Source organism: Aotus nancymaae, unplaced genomic scaffold (genome assembly GCF_030222135.1).
Source record: "Aotus nancymaae isolate 86718 unplaced genomic scaffold, 86718_ANA_hifiasm-v0.15.2.pri h1tg000014l, whole genome shotgun sequence".
Lineage (NCBI taxonomy): Eukaryota > Metazoa > Chordata > Mammalia > Primates > Aotidae > Aotus > Aotus nancymaae.
Genome location: NW_026988425.1, coordinates 72,801,557 through 72,824,338, shown reverse-complemented (window position 1 = coordinate 72,824,338; position 22,782 = coordinate 72,801,557). Strand labels below are relative to the sequence as shown.

Below are 22,782 nucleotides of genomic sequence, written 5' to 3'. Positions count from 1 at the left end.
TGCAGACAACATGATTGTATATTTAGAAGACCCCATAGTCTCATCCCAAAATCTCCTGAAACTGATAAGAAACTTCAACAAAGTCTCAGGATACAAAATCAATGTGCAGAAATCACAAGCATTCCTATACACCAATAACAGACTTAAAGAGAGCCAAATCAAGAATGAACTGCCATTCACAATTACTACAAAGAGAATAAAATACCTAGGACTACAACTAACAAAGGATGTAAAGGACCTCTTCAAGGAGAAATACAAACCACTGATCAAGGAAATAAGAGAGGATACAAACAGATGGAAAAACATTCCATGCTCATGGTTAGGAAGAATCAATATTGTGAAAATGGCCAAATTGCCCAAAGTAATTTATAGATTCAACGCTATCCCCATCAAGCTACCCATGACTCTCTTCACAGAACTGGACAAAACCACTTTAAACTTCATATGGAACCAAAAGAGAGCCTGCATAGCCAAGACAATTCTAAGCAAAAAGAACAAAGCTGGAGGCATTACACTACCTGACTTCAAACTATACTACAAGGTTACAGTAATCAAAACAGCATGGTACTGGTACCAAAACAGAGATATAGACCAATGGTACAGATCAGAGGCCTCAGAGGCAACACCACACATCTACAACCATCTGATCTTTGACAAACCTCACAAAAACAAGCAATGGGGAAAGGATTCCCTGTTTAATAAATGGTGTTGGGAAAACTGGCTAGCCATGTGCAGAAAGCAGAAACTGGACCCCTTTCTCACACCTTACACTAAAATTAACTCCAGATGGATTAAAGACTTAAACATAAGACCTAACACTATAAAAACCCTAAAAGAAAACCTAGGTAAAACCATTCAGGACATAGGCCTAGCCAAGGACTTCATGACTAAAACACCAAAAGCATTGGCAACAAAAGCCAAAATAGACAAATGGGATCTAATTAAACTCCAGAGCTTCTGTACAGCAAAAGAAACAATCATTAGAGTGAACCAGCAACCAACAGAATGGGAAAACATTTTTGCAATCTACTCATCTGACAAAGGGCTAATATCCAGAATCTACAAAGAACTAAAACAGATTTACAAGAAAAAAACAAACAACCCCTTCAAAAAGTAGGCAAAGGACATGAACAGACACTTTTCAGAAAAGACATATATGAGGCCAACAAACATATGAAAAAGTGCTCATCATCACTGGTCATTAGATAAATGCAAATCAAAACCACATTGAGACACCATCTCACATCAGTTAGAATGGCGATCATTAAAAAATCTGGAGACAACAGATGCTGGAGAAGATGTGGAAAAATAGGAACACTTTTACACTATTGGTGGGATTGCAAATTAGTTCAAACATTGTGAAAGACAGTGTGGTGATTCCTCAAGCACCTAGAAATAGAAATTCCATTTGACCCAGCAATCCCATTACTGGGTATATATCCAATGGATTATAAATCATTCTGTTATAAAGACACATGCACACATATGTTCACTGCAGCACTGTTTACAATAAAAAAGACCGGGAACCAACCCAAGTGCCAACTGATGATAGACTGGACAAGGAAAATGTGGCACATATACACCACGGAATACTATGCAGCCATAAAAAATGATGAGTTTGTGTCCTTTGTAGGGATATTAATGAATCTGGAAACCACCATCCTCAGCAAACTGACACAAGAACAGAAAATCAAACACTGCATGTTCTCACTCATAGGCAGGTGTTGAACAACGAGAACACATGGACACAAGGAGGGGAGCATCACACACTAGGGTCTGTTGCGGGGGGACTAGGGGAGGGGGAGGGACAGCAGGGGTAGGGAGTTGGGAAGGGATAACATGGGGAGAAATGCCAGATATAGGTGATGGGGGGATGGAGGCAGCAAACCACATTGCCATATATGTACCTATGCAACAATCCTGCATGTTCTGCACATGTACCCCAGAACCTAAAGTGCAAGTGTATATATATATATATATAAACAAATCTAAACTGTCAATAAAATATGATACATAATAATAAAAGATAAATAACAAAATAGTGGAAAAAATAAAAAAGAAACTTTGACACACGAAAAAAGTGTATTACAGGGCTAGATTATAGGTAATCGCACAAGTGTACTCCGTAAGAGCTGGTCGACTTGCACTGCAATGAACAGTTGCTTTTTTTTCTTTCCCTTTTTTTTTTTGGAGACAGAGTCTCGTTTTGTTGCAACCTCAAACTCCTGGGCTCCAGGGATCCTCCTGCCTCAGCCTCCTGAGGAGCTAGGACTACAGGCAAGCACCACCACGCCTCGCTAATTTTTTAACTTTTAGTAGAGATGAGGTCTCACTGTGTTGCCCAGGCTTATCTCAAGCTCCTGGACTCAAATGATTCTCTCACCTCAGCCTCTCAAAGAGCTAAGATTACAGGTGAGAGCTACCACACCCGGCCACATTTTTTCTTTTAGGGCATGAGTCTCCTTGGAGAATACATTCAGATTCATTTTCTATGTGGCGCTGTTTTTTCTGAACTTCTTCTATGATTTGATATATACCTGCATGAGTATTCCCTATTAAATCTTCCCATCTTCTATGCCACATGTCTACGTTGTTTTGGGCACATGGAAATCCATTTCACATGCACTTATACACAGACCACAAATTCGGTGGTAACAATACTGATGGTGGAACAGCAACCCCACGGCGTGCCTTCTTATCCTACCACGCATGTCATTATCTTCTCTGGCTTCTTCTTGCAAATGCAGCTTTGATTTGTTAAAAGCTCCTGGAATTTCCTCAGCTGGAAAAAATGCCAATGTAGACCCATAGTTCATTTTAAACTGAAGTTTTTGTCATTACCATTTCACGTGGCCAATCCACTCAACTGAGTTTTCTGTCAAAGGCATCAGGCTGAATGAAAAAAACAAATTTTACTGGTAACAACTTGAAATTCACTCTTAGTAGCCCTGATTGCACCTAATTCTGAATCTGTCATTACAGTTTGGGGATTCAATTCGATATTAGGGATTTTAGACAATGGATTTTGATCTTTCAGCATTTCAACACTCGGGATATGGCATTATGATCGGCACTGCTTTGACCAACAGAAGGTAGTGGAAATAAAACTGTCAGTTCTAGGCCTAGCCTTTCAAACAGCTGGCACCTTCAGCTTTCTTACTCTTGAAATCCAGCCACCACGTAAAGACATTCAGGAAAGATTACTGAAGACTGAGAGACCATGTAGAGAGAGAGAAGCCACATGGAGGAGAACTAAGACTTCCTATCTGACAGACAGCATTAAGGCCATTGACATATGAGTGAGGTCATTTTAGAATTTCCAGGCCTAGCTGAGCTCCCAGCTGAACGCAGCTACATGAACGTCCTCAGCCTGTACTACATGCAACAGAAGAACGACCCAGCTGACCCATAAAATCATGAGAAAAAATACACTACTGTGATTTTAAGCCACTCGGTTTTGGGTATTCTATTACACAGCAATAGATAAAAAGAAATGGTACCTGGAAGTGGAGTGCTGCCATATAAAAAACCTTAAACATGTGGCATTGGCTTTGCGAGCTGGTGGAGGCTAAGAAAAGCCAGGAGAGAACTGTTCATGGAGGCTGGAAGAGCAGTGCAGAAATTCTTATTGAAAGCCTAAGAACAGTAAGCTCATTTTATTGTTTTCCATACTGGTAAAACTTCTGGCAACACTGTCACTGTAGCAACTGGTGGAAGATAGAGAGGACACCCAACAAATCTGCGTATTTGGCTAACAAGGTGTCCAGGGGAAATGGTGAAAGTGACAACTGGCTTCATTTAACTAATCATTATAAAGAATGAGAAGAAAGAACTAAGCTAAATAACTAACGGTTCAGATTTTCACCAACATATAGAGAAAAGATTTCCAACTCAGGACTTCCTGAATTAGAAAATAAAACCTTGTCTCTAAAAAAAACCAAAAAATTTCAACATGAGTTTTAGATGAGACAAACATTCAAACCATAGCACTGCCAGTAAAATATGGCCTCAGTGTCAATATCAAGCCAAGGGCACAACCATACGACCCTTCATTAATAACTCAGAAAGAAGGTGCCTCATGTAGCCACATAGCTAGATATGCAATCTTCTGGAATCCTAAGGATGTTGTCCACAGTACCTTAACTTGCATACCAAAGTAGAGAGAGGCCTACCTCGAAGAGACTTGGGGGTGTGGCTTCTAATTAAATTTAACATATTAAAAGCCCACTATATTTTTAAGGGAAATGTATCCACTTGGACACAAAAGGACAGAGACAGTTCAAAACGAAAAGAAGTCTGTGGGCTCCCAAATTTCTACAGGCAGGGAACAGGCTAAGAAAGCTACTCAGCTGCAAATATGAGCCAATTTCCAAAAAGCACACAAAGAGATGTTCACCAGCATGAGTCTTTAGGGATGTAAATCTACACCACAATGAGATGCCAACTCACATACACTGAGCTGGCTATAATTTTTTTAAAATGTACAATAACAAGTGTTGGCAAAGATGTGGAGAAACTAGAACCCTCATCCACACTGCTAGGAGGAATGTAAAAACGAGCAGGTACTTTGGGGAAGTTTGGTAGTTCTTTAAAAAGTTAAACATACAGTTACCATACGACCCAGCAATTCTACTCCTGAACATATACGCAAGAGAACTCACAATACATGTCCACAAAAATACTTGTATGTGAATGTTCATAGCAGCAGTAATCATAGCAAAAAAGGGAAACAACCCAAATGTCTATCAATTGATGAGTGGATAAACAAAATGTGGTATATCCACACAAAAAAATGATCGAGCCATCAAAATGAATAAAGAACTGAGATGCACTAGAAAACAGCTGAACTTTGAAAACATACTTACACTAAGTGAAAGAAGCCAGTCACAAGAGGCCACATATGAAGGTGCTACCTTGAATTTTGATCCTGGAGTCAGGAAAAGTTACGAGGTCACTGTAGGAATTTCTAGGAATGTAAAAACACTGTGAACTTGGAGAAATAGGCCAGTTTGTGCAGGTTATTGAGGTGGTTTGAAACTGCCAATAAATAGCACCCCTTTCTCAAAATGGATTTTTTTTTTTTTTGAGGCTGGAGTGCAGTGGCATGATCTCAGCTCACTGCAACCTCCGTCTCCTGGGTTCAAGTAATTCCCCTGCCTCAGCTTCCCAAGTAGCTGGGATCACAGGCTTGCACCACCACACTCAGCTAATTTTTGTATTTTTAGTAGAGACAGGGTTTCTCCATGTTGCATAGGCTGATTTTGAACTCCTGGTCTCAAGCAGTCCACCTGCCTTGGCCTCCCAAAGTGCTAGGATTATAGGCGTGAGCCACCACACCTGGCCTCCAAATGGATCCTGAGAAATAAAATAGGTAAGTTAAGCAGAGGGGGATCAAAGTATACTTTTATAACCTCTAAAGCCAGGTCAGAGGACACAGCTTAGTTGAGAGCTAAATGAAGCCTATGCCTGCTACCTCCTAACTTCCAGTCACCCAGTAGTCCAAATCCTGGAACAGCCCCTTCGAAGCAAAGTTCTAAAAAATACAAATATCCAGATGGCTGCTTCCCAGTGTCCAGGTGGAAGGGAAGAACTCACTCCCATGTCCAGCACATTTTTTTTTTTGAGACAGAGTCTTGCCCTGTCACCCAGGCTGGAATGCAGTGGCATGATCTTGGCTCACTGCAACCTCTGCTTCCTGGTTCAAATGATTCTCCTGCCTCAGCCTCCTGAGTAGCTGGGACTATATAGGCGTGCACCACTATGTGTAGCTAGTTTTTGTATCTTTAGTAGAGACGGGGTTTCACCATATTGGCCAGGCTGGTCTTGGCCTCCCAAAGTGCTGGGATTACAGGCATGAGTCACTTCACCTGGCCTCACACATTTGATAGATGAGCTCCACCCAGTCAAGAATTACAAACCAAAACAACATCTCCACCTCTGTGACAGAAATAAACTGTGAGGCAAGAGGTCAAAGCCTTAGGGAAAAATCTCTCTGCTTGGAAACCAGGGCAGTAGAACCAAATGTGTTTCCATCTAGCAATTACATTAAAGATTTTAAATGGAAAACCATTTGAGACCAAAAAAAGAGGTGTGATTTATGTTTAAATATTCCACTTTGGATGCTGGGTGGAAATAAACTGGACAGGGGCAAGTGTGGAAGCAGGGAAAATAATCTATTCAATTAGGGTGGACTCATAAATCTATTGGATGCTTCTGGCTGCAAATAAATAGAAATTCAGACTCAAGCTAGGAGATTTATCATCTCAAATAACTGAAAGTCCACAGGTCACATGAGCTTTAAGTATGGTACAATCAGCAGCTCACTGATGTTACCAGGATCTTTATGTCTCTTTTATTCACTGTCCTTGGTGCTGTCTTCATCGTAAGGCTAATTTCAACTCATGATTATAAGACAGCTACCAATAACCACTGGGGCTACATATTTTCATGTTCACATATTTCAATTTTAAGATATAAAACTTCTTTGGCAAGTATAGATATAATTACTTTACTAGAGTCTAATTGAGCCTAGTTTGATCACTTGCCCACCATGGGAGCAATAGGAATCATCAGGAAAACTTCAAGTGCTGGTTAACTTACTCTAATCCACCCCTGGAGCTACAAATGGAATCAGTTTCCATAAGCTTGTATAGAGCAGAAATGGATACCTTAATAAAAGGAATGTCCTTGGCCAGGCAAGGTGGCTCACATCTGTAATCCCAGCACTTCAGGAGACAGAGGCAGGAGGATCACGAGGTCAGGAGTTCAAGACCAGTCTGGTCAATACAGTGAAACACTGTTTCTACTAAATATACAAAAAATTAGCCAGGTGTGGTGACATGAGCCTGTAATCCCAGCTACTTGGGAGGCTGAGGCAGGAGAATCATATGATCACAGCATTGTACTCTAGCCCAGGCGACAGTGCGAGACTCCGTCTCAAAAAACAAAAAGTTCTTATAGGAAGAAAGAAAAGGGGACTGGCGATGCAGTAAGAACCCAATGGATGTTTGCTATGTCTCTCTTCTCTAAGCTAGACCATATTTAGGCTCTTTTAATTACAGTGAGGCAAAGCATAGAATAACAAAATGGCTGGGTGTGGTGCTCACACCTGTAATCCCAGCACTTTGGGAGGCCGAGGCAGGAGAACTGCTTGAAGCCAGGAGTTTGAGACCAGCCTCTCTACAAAAAATAGAAAAATAAACACCAAAACACCAAGACCAATCAGAGTTTTATACTCCTTTTATTCTCTATCAAATGCAATTCTAGGCAATGTTCAGGTACTATCTAAACAGTTTCCAGCCCTCTGCCAAGGGTTGAATTCTTCAACCATGTGAACAGTGCTGAGTCCTGATGTTTGTGTGGCTCATCTTGCCAGGGGGAAGGCAGATACAGAGAAGTTGTTCTTTCACCCTACGGCCAAACCTCTGTAAGGATAACAGGGAAAGTGGATTTACAGAAAGACAGATGATCTGGTCTTTTATTATTTTTCCAAGTTGAAGTTGGGGAAGGGGGTTGTAGGTCTCCCTTATCAGTGTGGTTATGAAGGGTCACAAGAGCTTGGAATCTTTCATTTAAGAGTAAGAGTCTTTTTTTTTTTTTTTTTTTGGAGTCTTGCTCTGTCACCCAGGCTGGAATGCAGTGGCACGATCTCAGCTCACTGCACCCTCTGCCTCTCAAGTACAAGCAATTCTCCTGCCTCAGCCTCCTGAGTAACTGGGACTACAAGCATCTGCCACTATGCTCAGCTAATTTTTGTATTTTTAGCAGAGATAGGGTTTTACCATATAGGCCAGGCTGGTCTCAAACTCCTGACCCTGTAGCCTCCTAAAATGTGCTAATTCCATTACTTCCAATAAATAGAAAAAAAAAATCAGTAAATAGGCAAGTCGAGGAGTCTCTGGACCCATGTAAAGTATGTTCCTAAGGTCTCCTCCATGAAAAAGATGGGAAACTACAGCAGTAAGAGCAAGAAATCCTGGTGGCTTCTAGGATAATGGTAAGAAAGATGGAGAGATGTGGACTAATTCAAAATGTATTTTGGAATAGAATCATAATGATCGGATGATATATCAGAAACAAGAATAAACAAAGTAGAGAATATGACTCCTAGATTTCTGGTTGAAACCTCTAAGTAGACTGTGGTGCCATTTCCTAAGACAGGAAAGAGCATAGGAAGTGCAGGTTAGTAAACATAGTCAAGAATCTCATTTCAAATAACGTAAATTTGAGAAACATAAGAGATCTCTAAGTGCAAACATCAATAAGCAGTTGGATAGTCTAATATTAACAGTCCTAACAAGAGAGGGAGGCCTGGCCTGGAGACACAGATACAGAAGCTGCCCAGCCCCTCTCCCTACTCTCCCATCCATAGCCTGTGGTGAGAGGACTTCTGAAAGTCAGGGCACACTTCTGCTTGGGAGACTGCATGGTTCTAATAGTCTCATATAACAGGGAGACCCAGAGGAGGATGTCTGTCTGTCAAGGCATATGTTACCCTACCCACAGGAGCTCCAGTTTGTGACCATGGCCAGACTTTGCCTTGCATCACCAACTCCTGTTCAGCAGAGCAAAAGTAACTTTTCACCATCCTCAGCTCAGGCTATGACAGAAAAAGGGCTTTGTATATACTATTATTTTTTTTTCCACAAATGAGACTTTTTATTTGCCACTATTGTAAGTCTGAACTTTAAACAGATTCTTGGACTGGTGGTTCATATCCATCAGCTCGTTCAACTTTAGCACCTGTCTCATCTGCAGTGGCTTTTCCAGAACTACTGCCTTCACCATGAAGCTCCGTGGGTTTTCCCAATTCAAACTTGGGCTTCTTCAGCATTTTTACTTTTCTAACGAAGACATCATGGAGAGGATAAATAGATGAGCAAGCCTTTTCTGTGTCTTTTCAATGCTGTCTGGAATCAATTTATTGACCACTTCTTTCAAGTCATTTGTCTGCACCTCTCAGTCATGATTTCCATCATCTTATTCTGGATTTGGCAGACCTGTTGGTGCTGAACATAAGACGTCTTCCGTATCTGATTGTTGTGTTTTTTAGTAAAACCAACACAGAACAGACGAAGCAAATAACCATCGGTAGTCTTGACATCAACATGAGCTTCAATCATTGCCTGCCATTTTTTGACCATGGAACACATTTTGTCACGGGTAAGATCCATGCCATGGAAGTTGGTCAGGCAGTTTTTGCCCTGAACACCTTCAGTAATCAGCTTCAATTTCCTAAATGCAACTTTGTCATTCTGCAAATCATCAAGGCTAACTTAAAACACTCGACCCTTGAGACCATCAGATGCAATTTTGGTTCCTTGGGTCCTGGTGACTAGCGTCTTTCCAATATTTCTTATATTGAACATAGCAGGTGCTTTCACTTCATACCAATCTGTCTTAGAAAATGGATCAACCACTTTCTTCTTGGCTCCCTTTTTGCCACCTTTCATAAGGTGCTTGTTCTTGCCAACCACCATGGTGCTGCTCAGAGAGCCTAAAGGGCCGTATATACTATTATTATACAAACTGTACAATTTTAAAAGTTGTATTTCTGGATTTTCAGTTGTTAAGAGAAAAACAGAACTTATTTTCCATTTTGACCTTTCATCCTAAGATTTTCTTTCTTTCTTTCTTTCTTTCTTTTGAGACAAGGTCTCACTCTGTCACCTAAGTTGGAGTGCAATAGCGCGATCACAGCTTACTGCAGCCTCCACCTCTTGGGCTCAATTGCTCAACTGACCCCTCCTGCCTCAGCTTCCTGAGAAGCTGTGACTATAGGTACATGCCACCATGCCTGGCTAATTTTTCCATTTTTTGTAGAGATAGGGTCTCACTTGTTGCATAGGCTGATCTTGAAATCCTGAGCTCAAATGATCCACCCACCTTGGCCTCTCAAAGTGCTAGGATTACAGGCATGAGTCACCACCCCTAACCATACCCTGAGATCTTCTAAATTCACCTATTTATTATGATCATTTATTTATATAATCTTTTTTGTTTTTTAATACACAATCATATTGTCTGGGAATAATGGTTTCATTTCTTCCTTTCCTAGCTTTTTTTCATTTTTAAAAACTGAGACATAATTTACATACTATAAAATTCACTCTTTTAAAGTGAACATGTCAGTGGTTTTTATTTAGTGTATTCCAAAGGTTATGCGACTATCACCATTCTCTAATTCTAGAAAAATTTCATTATCCGAAAAAGAAACCCTGTACTCATTAGCATTGACTCCTTACAGTTCCTGGCAACCATTAATCAACTGTTCCCTGAAGCATCAATTTTGCTAAAATTCATTTACTAAATAATCATTGTGTAGTTATTATATGCTACACATGGTTTTAGGCATTAGGGATTCAATATGAAATGAGACAAAGTTCTCCCTTTTGAGGAGAAAAACACAATTTAAAAACAGTGTTTTGACAATAAAAGAAGCTCAGATATATAATGGACTAGGATGCAAAAATGCATAAATTTTTACAATAAAACTTGGAATTTCAAGGTAAATTCCCTGTTGGACCAAGCACTGCAAGCTCTGCCCCAGCCCTGTGATGATATGCTTCCATTCTCCTTTCCTGCTGCAGGCAATACGAGCACTTTATAGGAAAAGGCTGAGAATCACTGCTTTAATGTTCATCTGTATACTGAAGGGATATGCATGCAATGATTACAGGTTGAAGCAGTAAACCAAAGACTTGATTTCTGGCTTAGGCATAAATATTGCCCAATTATTTAGTAATCATACATTGGTATACTTCATTCATCCATTGAACAAACAATGAGTGAGTTTCTCATTAGTACACAATGGAAGACATAAAAATATGAAAGATACATGGTCCTGATCTCAAAAGTTTTACTCAAATCACTAGATACATAAGAAAATATAATAATATATTAGAGTTTCGAATCAGACATAACAGGCAAATCGCTTCTGGAAAATAAAAAAATTCTTCCATTATGCAATTTATCCATTGTAAACAAAATGAAACACTTTATAAAAATGTTCAGCCGGGTGTGGTGGCTCACAGATTTCCTGAGCCCAGGAATTTGAGCCTGCAATGAGCTGTGATTACACCTCTGTATTCGAGCCTGGGCAACAGACTGAGACCATTTCTCTAAAAATGAATAAATAATAATTAAATAATAAATAAAAATAAATACATAAAATGCTTATGTCAGCCTGGAACTTACACTTGGATCACCTGTCCCTAGTATCTGCAAATATTACTAGATACCAAAAAGGAGTTGAATTAATCTATTATCCAAAGTAAATTACAAGTAACTGTACTGACTTACTTTTCAGTGCCTCATTCATTTGTGCCTTGTGGTTAGCTGCATGATACCAGGTGATCTCAGCGCCATCTTCTGTGGTAATCTGGTTATTTCTCAGAAAATATTCCAGTATATTTTCACTCCACGATCCTAAAACAACAGTATTTACATGAAAAGTAATATTGTTTTCTATAGGGTAAAAATTTTAAAAATTAATTTCATTGTGTATATTTAAGATATACATATGCCGTTATGTGATATATATAGATAGTAAAACGGTTACTATAGTGAAGCAAATGAGCATATCCATCATCTCACATGCCTATTTTCTGTGTGTGTTGCAAGAACAGCTAAAATCTCATTTAACATGAATCCCTTACATATAGTACAATTTTATTACCTGGAGTCCTCACGTTGCACATTAGATCTCAACTTGTTCATCTTTTTTTTTTTTTTCCAATTTGAGAGCAGGTACTGTTTATTAACTGACCAGCTTAGAAAAATAACCATGGTAGTCACTTTAGTTCATTCTTCTAATAAGCCTGTTGATCTGGTCCTCCCTGTTGCCAGCATCTCCACCTTCTACAAAACGGGTGGTCATTTTCTTCATTCTGCCTCGTGGAGAAGATAATTTGAAGGGCAATGGGAAGTTATTTGCTTCTTTGAAGCATTTTCCAATAGTACAGATCTCATGAATCAGATCCTCCATGCAGATGATGCCATATTTACCAAGACACTGAGCAATCGAAGTGTTATCTGTCAAAGCAATTCACTTCTTGTTGATTTTGCCATAACCATGTTTATAGATTAGTTCATTTACTGACTTCGGATTTGGGTACCCCCATGCAATATATACCCCCAGCATATTAACTGAAGCCTTGTTGAGTTTCACAAATGTTCCACTGAAGATTTGACAGAGGCGAAGAAGCTGCAACACCTTTCGGACCTTTGGGCTCACACCACTGATACCTCTGATCCTGATGACAAATGCCGATTTGGGTGCTGCAGGTACATAGAAGTTGCCAGCTTGTCTTATCATCCCAGCCATTTGAATTTCAGTTCTATATATCTGCCTATATTCCTTGTGATAGTGCTTCATTTTTTTCATAGATAGCTTCCTCTTTGCCTTTCAAGCATCTTTTGGGCAAAATTGTTTCTCCTGTACTTGATCTTCAGCTCTGCGAAATTCTTTCACTTTTTCTTAAGGTTTCTGGCACAGCAGGAACCTTCTTCTCTTCTATACCCTCCATGGTTGCAGCCAGAAAGAGGCGACTTGTTCATCTTATATATCTGTTCTGTATCCTCTAACTACATCTCCCCATTTCCTCTGCTTCCCTCTCTCCTAACCACTGTTTTGTTCTCTATTTCTGTTACATTTGAATTTTTTTGATTCCACATATAAGTGAGATCATGCACTATTTGTCTTTCTGTGTCTGTCTTGGTTCACTTAGCATAATGTTCTCTGGGCTCATCCATGTTGTGGAAAATGGCAAGTCCTCATTCTTCTTTAGGGCTGAATAATATTCCATTTTCCCTGTGTACCACAGTTTATTTATCCATTCATCTATCAACAAACACTTGTTGTTTCCATACCCTGGCTACTGTAAATAATGCTTCAATGAACATGGGAGTGCAGACATCTTTACAAAGTGGTGATTTCATTTCCTTTGGGTATATGCCTGGAAAAGGGATTGCTGAGTTATGGGGTAAAAAACAAAACAAACAAACAGAAAAAACAACAAAGTGCAGATGAGATATTAAAGGATAATAACAAAGTAGTTAGACTTGGAAAAATACAAGATTTTAAAAATAGAGAACAGGTATTATGATGTGGCAAATATATAGTATATAAACATGTTATATGTTATGTTATATAATAATTCATAGACATATAGGATAGTCTGAACATCAGGAGCATAAGAATGTAGGAAGAAAATAAAACTGGTGAGAAGCACATATTTAAAAGCTGGAAATTTCATATGATGTTCTCTACAATTCTGGTCTCAGAAATACAAGGAAAACTGATGTAAAGCCAAAGCTGTATTTAAAATTCTAAGCTTTACACAACTTAATTGTTTTCTCTACCTGAAGCCCCATTCTATATTTATATTAACAACTTAGAATTTAAATTGCACATTTTACTGCATATCCACCTTCAAATTCTCAGCAACATCTATTTGAGTGATCACATAATCTCTTGAATTAGCATTCATAAGTTTATCTAGTGTGTACAATATACATAATTCTCATATCTTTCAACTAATTTTCGGCATAACATATTTTCTCTCAATTAAGCATTGAAATTTGTGAGTTAACCAAGATAAGGTAAGTGATAGCAAAAATATGTGAACCCAGATCTACTCCACGCTATATCATAACATAATATAAAAGAAGAAAATGCTGGAAAAAAGTCCATAATTTTACCTCCCTAATCGTTGTTCATGCTTCAACATTTATCAAGAGCTTAGCAAGTGGCTGCAAATTCCCCCTGCATGAGAATCTTTCCTCTGTTAATTATTTGTTTGTTAACTCTACCTAACAACAGTTAAAAACCTAAAACTGCTTCTCCTTTTTTTTTTTTTTCCATCTGCTATCCGCAGTGGAGCCACCACCAAAATGCAGATTTTGTAAAAACCCTTGCGGGGAAGGCCACCACCCTCAAAGCTGAACCCTTGGACACAACAGAAAAAGTAAAGGCCAAGATCCAGGAACTCCTCCTGATCAGCAAAGACGGATCCTTGCTGGTAAGCAACTGGAAGATGGACATACTTTGTCTGACTACAACATTCAAAAGGAGTCTACTCTTCATCTTGGGTTGAGACTGTGGTGGTGCCAAGAATAGGAAGAAGTCTTACACCACTCCAAAGAATGATAATCCCGAGAGAAAGAAGGTGAAGCTGGCTGTCCTGAAATACTATGAGGTGGATGAGAATGGCAAAATTAGTCACCTTCATCAAGAGAGCCCCTCAGATGGTGCTGGAGTGTTTATGGCAAACTACTTTGACAGACATTATTGTGATAAATGTCTGACTCACTGCTTCAACAAATCAGAAGATAAGTAATTGTGTATGAGTTAATAAAAAATATGAACTAACATCTTTTTTAAAAACCCCCCAAAAAACCAAAAACCTAAAATCTACAGATGGCTATCGGAAACTGCTGCTAAGATATTGAGAAAAGTTAAAATAGACCAGAGAATGGAGGGGCATATGAAGACAAATTCTAACTAATGTACATGGGACTTAGCAATCACTTCTAATACTAGGCTGCAGAATAATTAAAAAAAGGAAAGTTAGGTGGAGGATCCACTATCCCCAAAGCAGTCTCCCACCCAAAACACGTGGCCCTATTTGGCATATGTAATAGAGTCACAGACCTTTCAGACTGAAATGGCAACACAAGGCCATCATTCTTTAAAATATTAAGGTAGGCATTTTAGAAGGCACACTATAAATTGGCTATAACAAGTGACCAACAATAGGGAAATAATTAAATCACAATATATACGCATGATAGAATATGTGACTAATTTGGCTGTTAAAAATGAAGGTTTTGAGATATGTCAAATGATTTAGAGAAATGGTAAGTATGCATATTACCAGAAAAACCTAAATGTTAGTTAATGGTCCATATTGGATATTTCCACAGCACTTTTCAACTAAACATACTGCATTCAGAATTTCTATAAAGGCAACTTACAAGGTAATAATAAAATACTATGACTCTAGAATTTAAAAACCTGTAAAGTAAAAAGTTCTCCTTACCCTTTTGGTAAGTGAAATTGTTAGTTTGTATTTAAGCCACAACTGTATATATCTTAAAATTTAAGGAGAATCCAATTAATTACCTATGATCTAGGGTCTTAGTATTATTATTTAAACAGGCCGTAACTCTGAAAACAGGGCCGAGAGAAAGGCAAAAATAGCTGCAACTTTTTTTTAAGGTTGAGTTTTTTTAGCACTTTCTTTTTTTGAGACAGAGACTCACTCTGTTACTCAGGCTGGAGTGCAGTGGCATGATCACAGCTCTGCAATCTCTGCCTCCTGCATTCAAGCAATTCTTGTGCTTCAGCCTCCCAAGCAGCTGGGATTACAGGTATGTGCCATTACATCAGCTACTTTTTGTATTTTTAGTAGAAATGGGTTTTCACCATGTTGGCCAGGCTGGTCTTGAACTCCTGGCCCAGCCTTTTGAGCAGTTTTCATTTACAGAAAAAATTAGGCTGGGCACGGTGGCTCACGCCTGTAGTCCTAGCTACTCGGGAGGCTGAGGCAGGAGAATAGCTTGAACCCTGGAGGGAGAGGTTGCAGTGAGCCAAGACCATGCCACTACACTCCAGCCTGGGCAACAGAGCAAGACTTCACCTCCAAAAAAAAAATTAAGCAAAAAGCGCAAAGTTCCCATATGATCCCCACTCTTCCCCTCAATTTCCCTGGTTTTTACTTTTTTGGTAATTAAAAAATTGCTTTTATTTGAAGCTCCCCAATTTTTAACGTCTTGCATTAGTGTTGTATGTCTGTTAGAATAAATGAGCCAATACTGACATACTGTTATTAACTAAAGTCCACAGTTTACATTAGAATTCACTCTTGGTGTCATGCATTCTATGGGTTTTGACAAATGTCTAGGTGTACATCTGAGATAGCAGGCTCAGTTATGGACCACTGGAATAAGGTATCACAATAAAGCAAGTCACACACACATTTTTTGGTTTCCTAGTGCATATAAAAGTTATGTTTACATTGTTATACTGTAGCTTACTAGGTAGGTGTAAAATAGCATTATGTCTAAAAAAGTGTGCACACTTTAATTTTAAAACACTTTATTGCTAAAACAATGTTAACAATTATCTGAGCCTTCGGCTAGTTGTTATCTTTTGACTGGTGGAGGGTCTTGCCTCGATGTTGATGGCTACTGACCAATCAGGGTGGTGGCTGCTGAAGCCTGGGGTGGCTGTGACAATTTCTTAAAATAAGACAATAAAGTTATCAACATCAATGGATTCTTCTTTTCATGAAAGCTCTCTCTGTAGCACACAATGTTGTTCGATAGCATTTTACCCACAGGAGAACTTTTCAAAATGAGAGCCAATCCTCTCAAACTCTGTTGCTGCTTTAACAACTAAGCATATGTAGTATTCTTTATTCCAGTGGGGGGCGGGGAATCACTGATCACAGATCACCATAATAAATATAATGATTTTAAAACCTGAAATATTGCAAGAATTCCCAAACTGTGACAGATGCAAAGTGAACACATGCTATTGAAAAATATGGCACCAATAAACTTGCTCAATACAAGGTTGCCACAAACTGTCAATTTGTAAAAAAAAAAAAAAAAAAAAAAAAAAAAGTATCATCTGCAAAACACAATAAAGTGAATTACAATAAAACAAGGGACGCTTGTACAATGGCATGTATCCACCATTACAATATCATATAGAATCACAGTTTTGCGGCTCCAAACCTCCATGCTCCATCTATCTATCCCAACCTCCTTCCCCGTGCAACCTGTGGCTGTTTTCCAGCTACCACAGCAGAGTTGATTAGTTGGAACAGAAATTGACGTCTTGCAAAGCCCAAAATTTAATATCTGGTTCGTTACAGAAAAAGTTTGCTGACCACCAAGATAAGGAAACAACCGAAGTGTCATCAGCAGATAAATGGATAAAGAAAATGTGCTATATATACACAATGGAATACTATTCAGTCTTTAAAAAGAAGAAATTTCTGTCATCTGTAACAACAGATGGCAGAACGCTGCTGTCTACAACAGTCTGAGCATCCAGAGAAGAAACCTGGAGGACATTATACTTATAAGCCAAGCACAGAAAAATACTGTATAGTCTCACATGTGGAATCTCAAAAAGTAGTGCTCATGGGAGTAGAAAGTAGAATGGTGGTTACCAGAGGCTAGGGATGCAGTCCAGGCAGTTGGATGGGAGAGGGATATGTTAGTCAAAGGGTACAAAGTTTCGGTTAGACAGGAGGAATAAGTTCCCGAGATCTATTGCACAGCATGGTGACTATAGTTAATAGCTCCAGGCATGCTGGCTCACAACTGTAACTCCAGCACTTTGGGAGGCCAAGGCGGAAGGACTGCTTGAGCTCAGGAGTTTGAGACCAGCCTGGGTAATGAAGCAAGACCTTGTCTCTACTACTAAAAAAAAAAATAAATAATAATAATAATAATAATAATAACCTGGGCATGGTGGTGTGTGCCTGTAGTCCCAGCTACTCAGGAGGCTGAGGCAGGAGGATCACTTGAGCCCAGGAGGTCAAAGCTATAGTAAGCCATGACTGTACCACTGCACTCCAGCCTGGGTGACAGTGAGACTTATATGTTTCGAAATTAACAAATAAATAGATTTTAAATGTTCTCATTATAAAGAAATGTTAAGTATATCATTTTATTTTGACTTTTTAAAAAAATAGTCTTTACTTTGTGACTTATAGAATTAACAAGCTGCTCAGGGTATATTTTATAGCTGTAGCACTGAAGATATCTGCATTAATCAATAAATACTATCAAAACACAATGGACCTAAGTACAAAACTTCCCCGAAAAATCCTAATATGTTTATTATTAATATCAGTGGCAAAGGTTTAAGTCTGAGGAAAAAAGGGTATCTCTATGTATTGGCAACTTTGAGTTCTATAGGTTAACTCTAGGGGGGAAACCCCGCAAGTGCTGTGGCAAGGGTCTGAAGCCTCAGCCTGTTCCCATATAAACACTGATTTAGAAAAGAATTAGAAATGTAGGCACATAGTTATTCCTTTATATAATCATATATAATCTTATAGTTACTTATAATTATAAAGATATATACTCAATATAACCTTTAATTTTACTAAGACTATCAGGATATGAAGCATGGAACTGAGGTGACATTGTGAACAAACTGATCCTAAGGCAAGATGCTCTAAACCCTCTGTCATGCCCGCATAAGGGCTGCTGGAGGGGGCCTTGGCTGTGCGGCAGTGCCAGCGCTGTGAAAGCACCCGCTGTTTAGCCAGCTAGGGAAGGAGATGTCCAAAATGACTGAGACATCTCCTTCCTGGGGAAGTTAGGAGAAAACGCCACTTCTCCAAGCTCTTGTGGCAAGGCCTGACGGCTGTCAGGGAGGCCTGCAGACATCCGGGGGCTTAACTGTCTCTATGTGATGCTGTGCTTCAGTGGTCACGTTCCATGTCTACTCTCACGCCCTGCTTCTGCACCTGGTTTCTCTTTTCCTTAAAAGATAAGAATTAACAATAGTAACATAATCTTAGTGTCCTTGATATTTCTGACAAATATGCAAAGAGCGCTGACACATTAGCTTTTCTCCTCCCCTCGGCTACTTGAAAGTCTTAGGCTCCCTATCTTCAAGACACGTGATTTACCTGACCCTATCACTGACCACCATTACCTTACCCTACCTTCCCTGTCCACTGCTTTGTACTCAATAAAAGTCAGAGTGTCTGGGCACTCAGTGCCACTGCAGGTCTCCGCGCTTTGGTTGGCAGTGGACCCCGAGCCCCAAACTCTCTTTTCTTTATCTCTGTGTCTGTGTCTTTTATTTCTACAGTTTCTCCTCTCTGCACCAGCAGGGAGGGGCTCACAGAACCCTATAGGGCTGGACCCTATAGTTAACGACCAGACTTTGGTCTCCTGTGATTGGCTAATGGTCTCCATCTAGCAGACTTAGTTCAGGTTTAGCTTCTGCTATATCCTGCCAGTAAGGAAGCTGCAAAGGCAGAGAAGAGACCTTTTCCTCTATTTATCAAAAGGTGCCAGAGATGCACCTTTTGATAAATTATATATATATAAATTATATACATATAATTTATATATATTATATATATGATGGATATATTAATTAGCCTGACTTAATCATTCCACCATGTATACATGTAATGTAACATCACATCATACCTCATATATATATGATTATTATTTGTCAATTGAAAATAAAATTAAAAAAGAAAGTTTGCTGCTTGCTGACCCCTGGACTACACAATCATTAAGGTTCCTTCCAGTTTCCAAAAGTGACTACCAGAATTGACTTACCATTAAAGATAATGTAGCATATGTCCACACAAAAACTTGTACGCGAATGTTCACAGCAGCGTTATTCACAATAGCCCAAAAGATGGAAACAACTCAAATGTTCATCAATTAATGAGTGGGTAAACAAAATGTGGTGTTTCATACAATTCCTTTTTTGGCCATAAAAAGGAATGAAGTACTGAAACATGGTACAAGATGGATGAATCTTGAAAACACTATGCTAAGTGGAAGAAGCCAGACATAAGAGGGTCTACACTGGATGATTCCATTTATCCGAAATGTTCAGAATAGGCAAATTCACAGAGATAGAAAGTAGAATAGTGGTTGTGGGTGTTTAAGGGTGGGAGATGGGTAGTGCTCTTTTTGTAAGGTGAAAATGTTTTAAAATTGTGGTAATTGTTGCACAAGTCTGTGAATAAGCTAAAACCCACTGAATTACACTCTTTAAATGAGTAAATTGTATATTAATAGTATGCAAATTATACATCAGTAACAATTTTTAAAATGGGAAAAGCTTTTTAAAAAAGTAATCTATCCCCTGACCCAGAAATTCCACTTCTATAAATTTACCCCATAGATAGATATGCTTACCTGTAGGAAAAAACTCATTTTATACAAATATATCTATTGCAGTATTGTTTGTAATGGCAAAAGAGTAAACACATAAATGTCAATCAACAGTGGATTCAGTAAATTATTGTATATTCACACACTGGAACATTATACGGCCACTAAAAAGAATAAGGCAATTCTATATGCACTGAGATAATCTCAAAGATATATTATTATGTGGGAGAAAAAGTCCAGTGAAGAACAGAATGTATAGTTACCCACCCTTACCCCGAGATGTCCACTTCCTAATCCCTGGAATCTGTTAATGCTATGTCACATAGCAGGGAGGGAATTAAGGTTACAGATGTAATTAAGGCTGCTAATCACATGACCTTGAGATGAAGAGCGTTTACTCTGGATTATTTAAGTGTGCCTAATTTAACCGCAAGTTCCTTAAAAGTGAAAGACGAAAGAAGGATAGTCAGTGTTAGAGTAACACAGTGTGAGAAAGACTCAGCCAGCCATTTCTGATTTTGAAAGTACAGGTGGAGGGGAGTTGACTGGTTGAGGGAAGGGATAAAACTTTGTTTCATTTTATTATTATTATTATTATTTTTTTTGAGACAAAGGCTCTGGGCTCTGTCGCTGGGGCTGGAGTGTAGTGGCATGATCTTGGCTCACTGCAGCCTCGACCTCTCCAGCTCAAGCGATTCTCCCACCTCAGCCTCCTCCTAAGTGGCTGGGTGCACAGGTATGTGTCACCACTATACCTGGCTAATTTATTTATACTTTTGTAGAGACAAGGCCTCCCTGTGTTGCCCAGGCTGATCCAAACCCCAGGGCTCAAGCGATGCTCCTGCCTTTCAACGTGTTCAGATTACAGGCATAAACCACCATGGCTGGCCAGGGTGGAACTTTTCACTATACATCCTACTGTGCCTTTTGAACTTTTTTATGTTGAGAATGTGTTTTTTTAAAGTAAGGGGGGAAAATGACATATAATGGAAAAATCTGGTTAAGAATTTGCTTTATCAATAACTTGGTAATGAGAATTTGTTTTTTTTAAATGGCATTTGTCAGGCCTGGGATATTTTTCACTTGTGCACACATTTTATTCCAAGATTCTGTAAACCCTGCATCGATACAGAAGAGAATCTGGATTTATACAGCCTGTGAGTGAGAATGGTGTAAGTCTTGAGCATGAACTTAGTCCCAGATTTGTTTGGATTCTTAGAAAAACTAGGCATTAAAAGGATTTACACTGAGATATAAAGAGCCCGAGGGTTAAAAAAGGAAAACTCTGGTCTGAAGAAAATGTTCTGTTTAGCACAGGTCTCAAAAGAGAGAGAGAGAGAAAAAGTTTACATCCTTTGATCCAGTAATTCTAGCTACAAGAATCATGTCCAAGATAAAAACAAACCATAAACATAACCAAGGAAGAACAATGCAAAGAAGTTCATTACAGAATGAATTCTAACAAAACAGAAAATGATTGATTAACGTCCCATATTAGGAGACTGGTTAATTACAATATAATTGTATAAAACAGTCATTCAAAATTATGTTTATAAAAACCTTGGTGACATAGGGATAGAATGAGAACATGTAGGACTTTTAAAATTATGTTTACATGACCTTAACTCTATTTTTAAGAGTCAGTCTTGCTAGAAAATACCAAAAAGTTAGTAGTGGTGCCTGTGGGTATCAGCATTTGGGGGATTTTTCCTAATTCCATGTACTAACATACTTTATAAATATTCTATAATGGCATTTTTCAGTACCATTCTGGTCATTTTTCGCTTACACACACATTTTATTCCAAGATCGTGTAAACCCTGCATCGACTCAGAAGAGAGCCTTTATTTACACAGCCCTCTAGTCAGAATGGTGAAAGCGTGTATTATTTTTACAATTACGAAACAAAACTAAACTGAAAAAAGAACGCGTCACTGAGGCTGTCTCACGCCACTACTTAAGTTTACAGAAACGATACTGTAAGCTTCAAGAACGGAACTGCAGGCCCGAGGGTTGAAGCACCTGATTCCAAGCAAAGACAAGCGAGCCGCGCTCCCAAGGCCGCGCTCAGCAGCGGGGCCACGCCGGCCCCGCCCTGCGTCCGCGTTCCCAAGCCTCGCCCAGCTCCCAAAGAGGAACCGACTGACTCAGACCGCCCCCATGCGGTCGGCTGAAATTAAGGATTAGGGAAACGTCACATGCCTTCTTTCCAACCAAGACCTCAAAAGACACTGACCCTGTCATTCTCCGCCTCCTGGAACGCCTGTCCCTTAGCGCCCACCCCGCAAACCAAGGTCTTCGCCAGGAGAGCGGAAGCTGCCCTGAGTGCGGAGCGGGCTCCAAGCCCAGCCGCCCGGCTCTGCGCGGCGCGCTCCCAGGTCCCTAGCGAGGAGGACCGCGGGAACCCGCAAAGGGAGGGTGCCGCCGGCGGAGGCTCTGAAAGCGCTCCACCTCCAGGCGGAGGCCGCGCGCTCGGCGCTTACCTGGGCCTCCAGCGGGTGCTGCCATGGTGACGACGCCCGCCGACCGCGCAGGCGCCTAGCGGCTGGCGACCCCGCGAACCGGGCAAGGACGACAGGGAAACTCGACTGCTTCGGGCAGGGGAAGAGCCAGGCGGGAGCCAGCGAAGCGGAGCCAATAGGAGCTGCGACACGCAGGCGCAGAGGCTGGCGTTCCAGGTTCGCTTGCGCGCCGCTCCGCCGTGCTGATGTTGCCAAGCGCCCCACGGACTGATTTCGGCAGCCAGTTGTAGCTCTGACGACAACGCTGCGTTAGGGAATATTGCGGCGGAGGATGGAACTCCGATTGAAAGCAGTTGTTGGAGTGGGGTACGAATTCCAAAGCGGGATATATTTTCCTTTAAATGTTAGTAATATCCAAAAAGGATGT

The 22,782-nt window shown here is 39.9% G+C and overlaps 1 protein-coding gene and 1 pseudogene across 3 annotated transcripts in view; both read right to left on the bottom strand.

Annotated features, from left to right (window-relative positions):
* Positions 1-22,450, bottom strand: part of FAM151B (family with sequence similarity 151 member B) — a 58,981-nt gene extending 36,531 nt beyond the window's left edge. For 2 of the 3 annotated variants that reach the window (XM_021668644.2, XM_021668646.2), the window contains exons 1-2: positions 22,377-22,450; positions 11,302-11,427 (exon numbers count right to left, since the gene is read on the bottom strand). In XM_021668644.2, coding sequence (XP_021524319.2) covers positions 11,302-11,427; positions 22,377-22,401 — 151 coding nt within the window. In that variant the 5' untranslated portion in view covers positions 22,402-22,450. Of the gene's footprint in view, positions 1-11,301; positions 11,428-11,677; positions 13,993-22,376 lie in introns of those variants that run through there. The other variant, XM_021668645.2, reaches the window with a different exon arrangement.
* LOC110567838 (small ribosomal subunit protein eS1-like) lies at positions 8,435-10,214 on the bottom strand (annotated as a pseudogene).
* Positions 22,451-22,782: the final 332 nt, after the last annotated feature.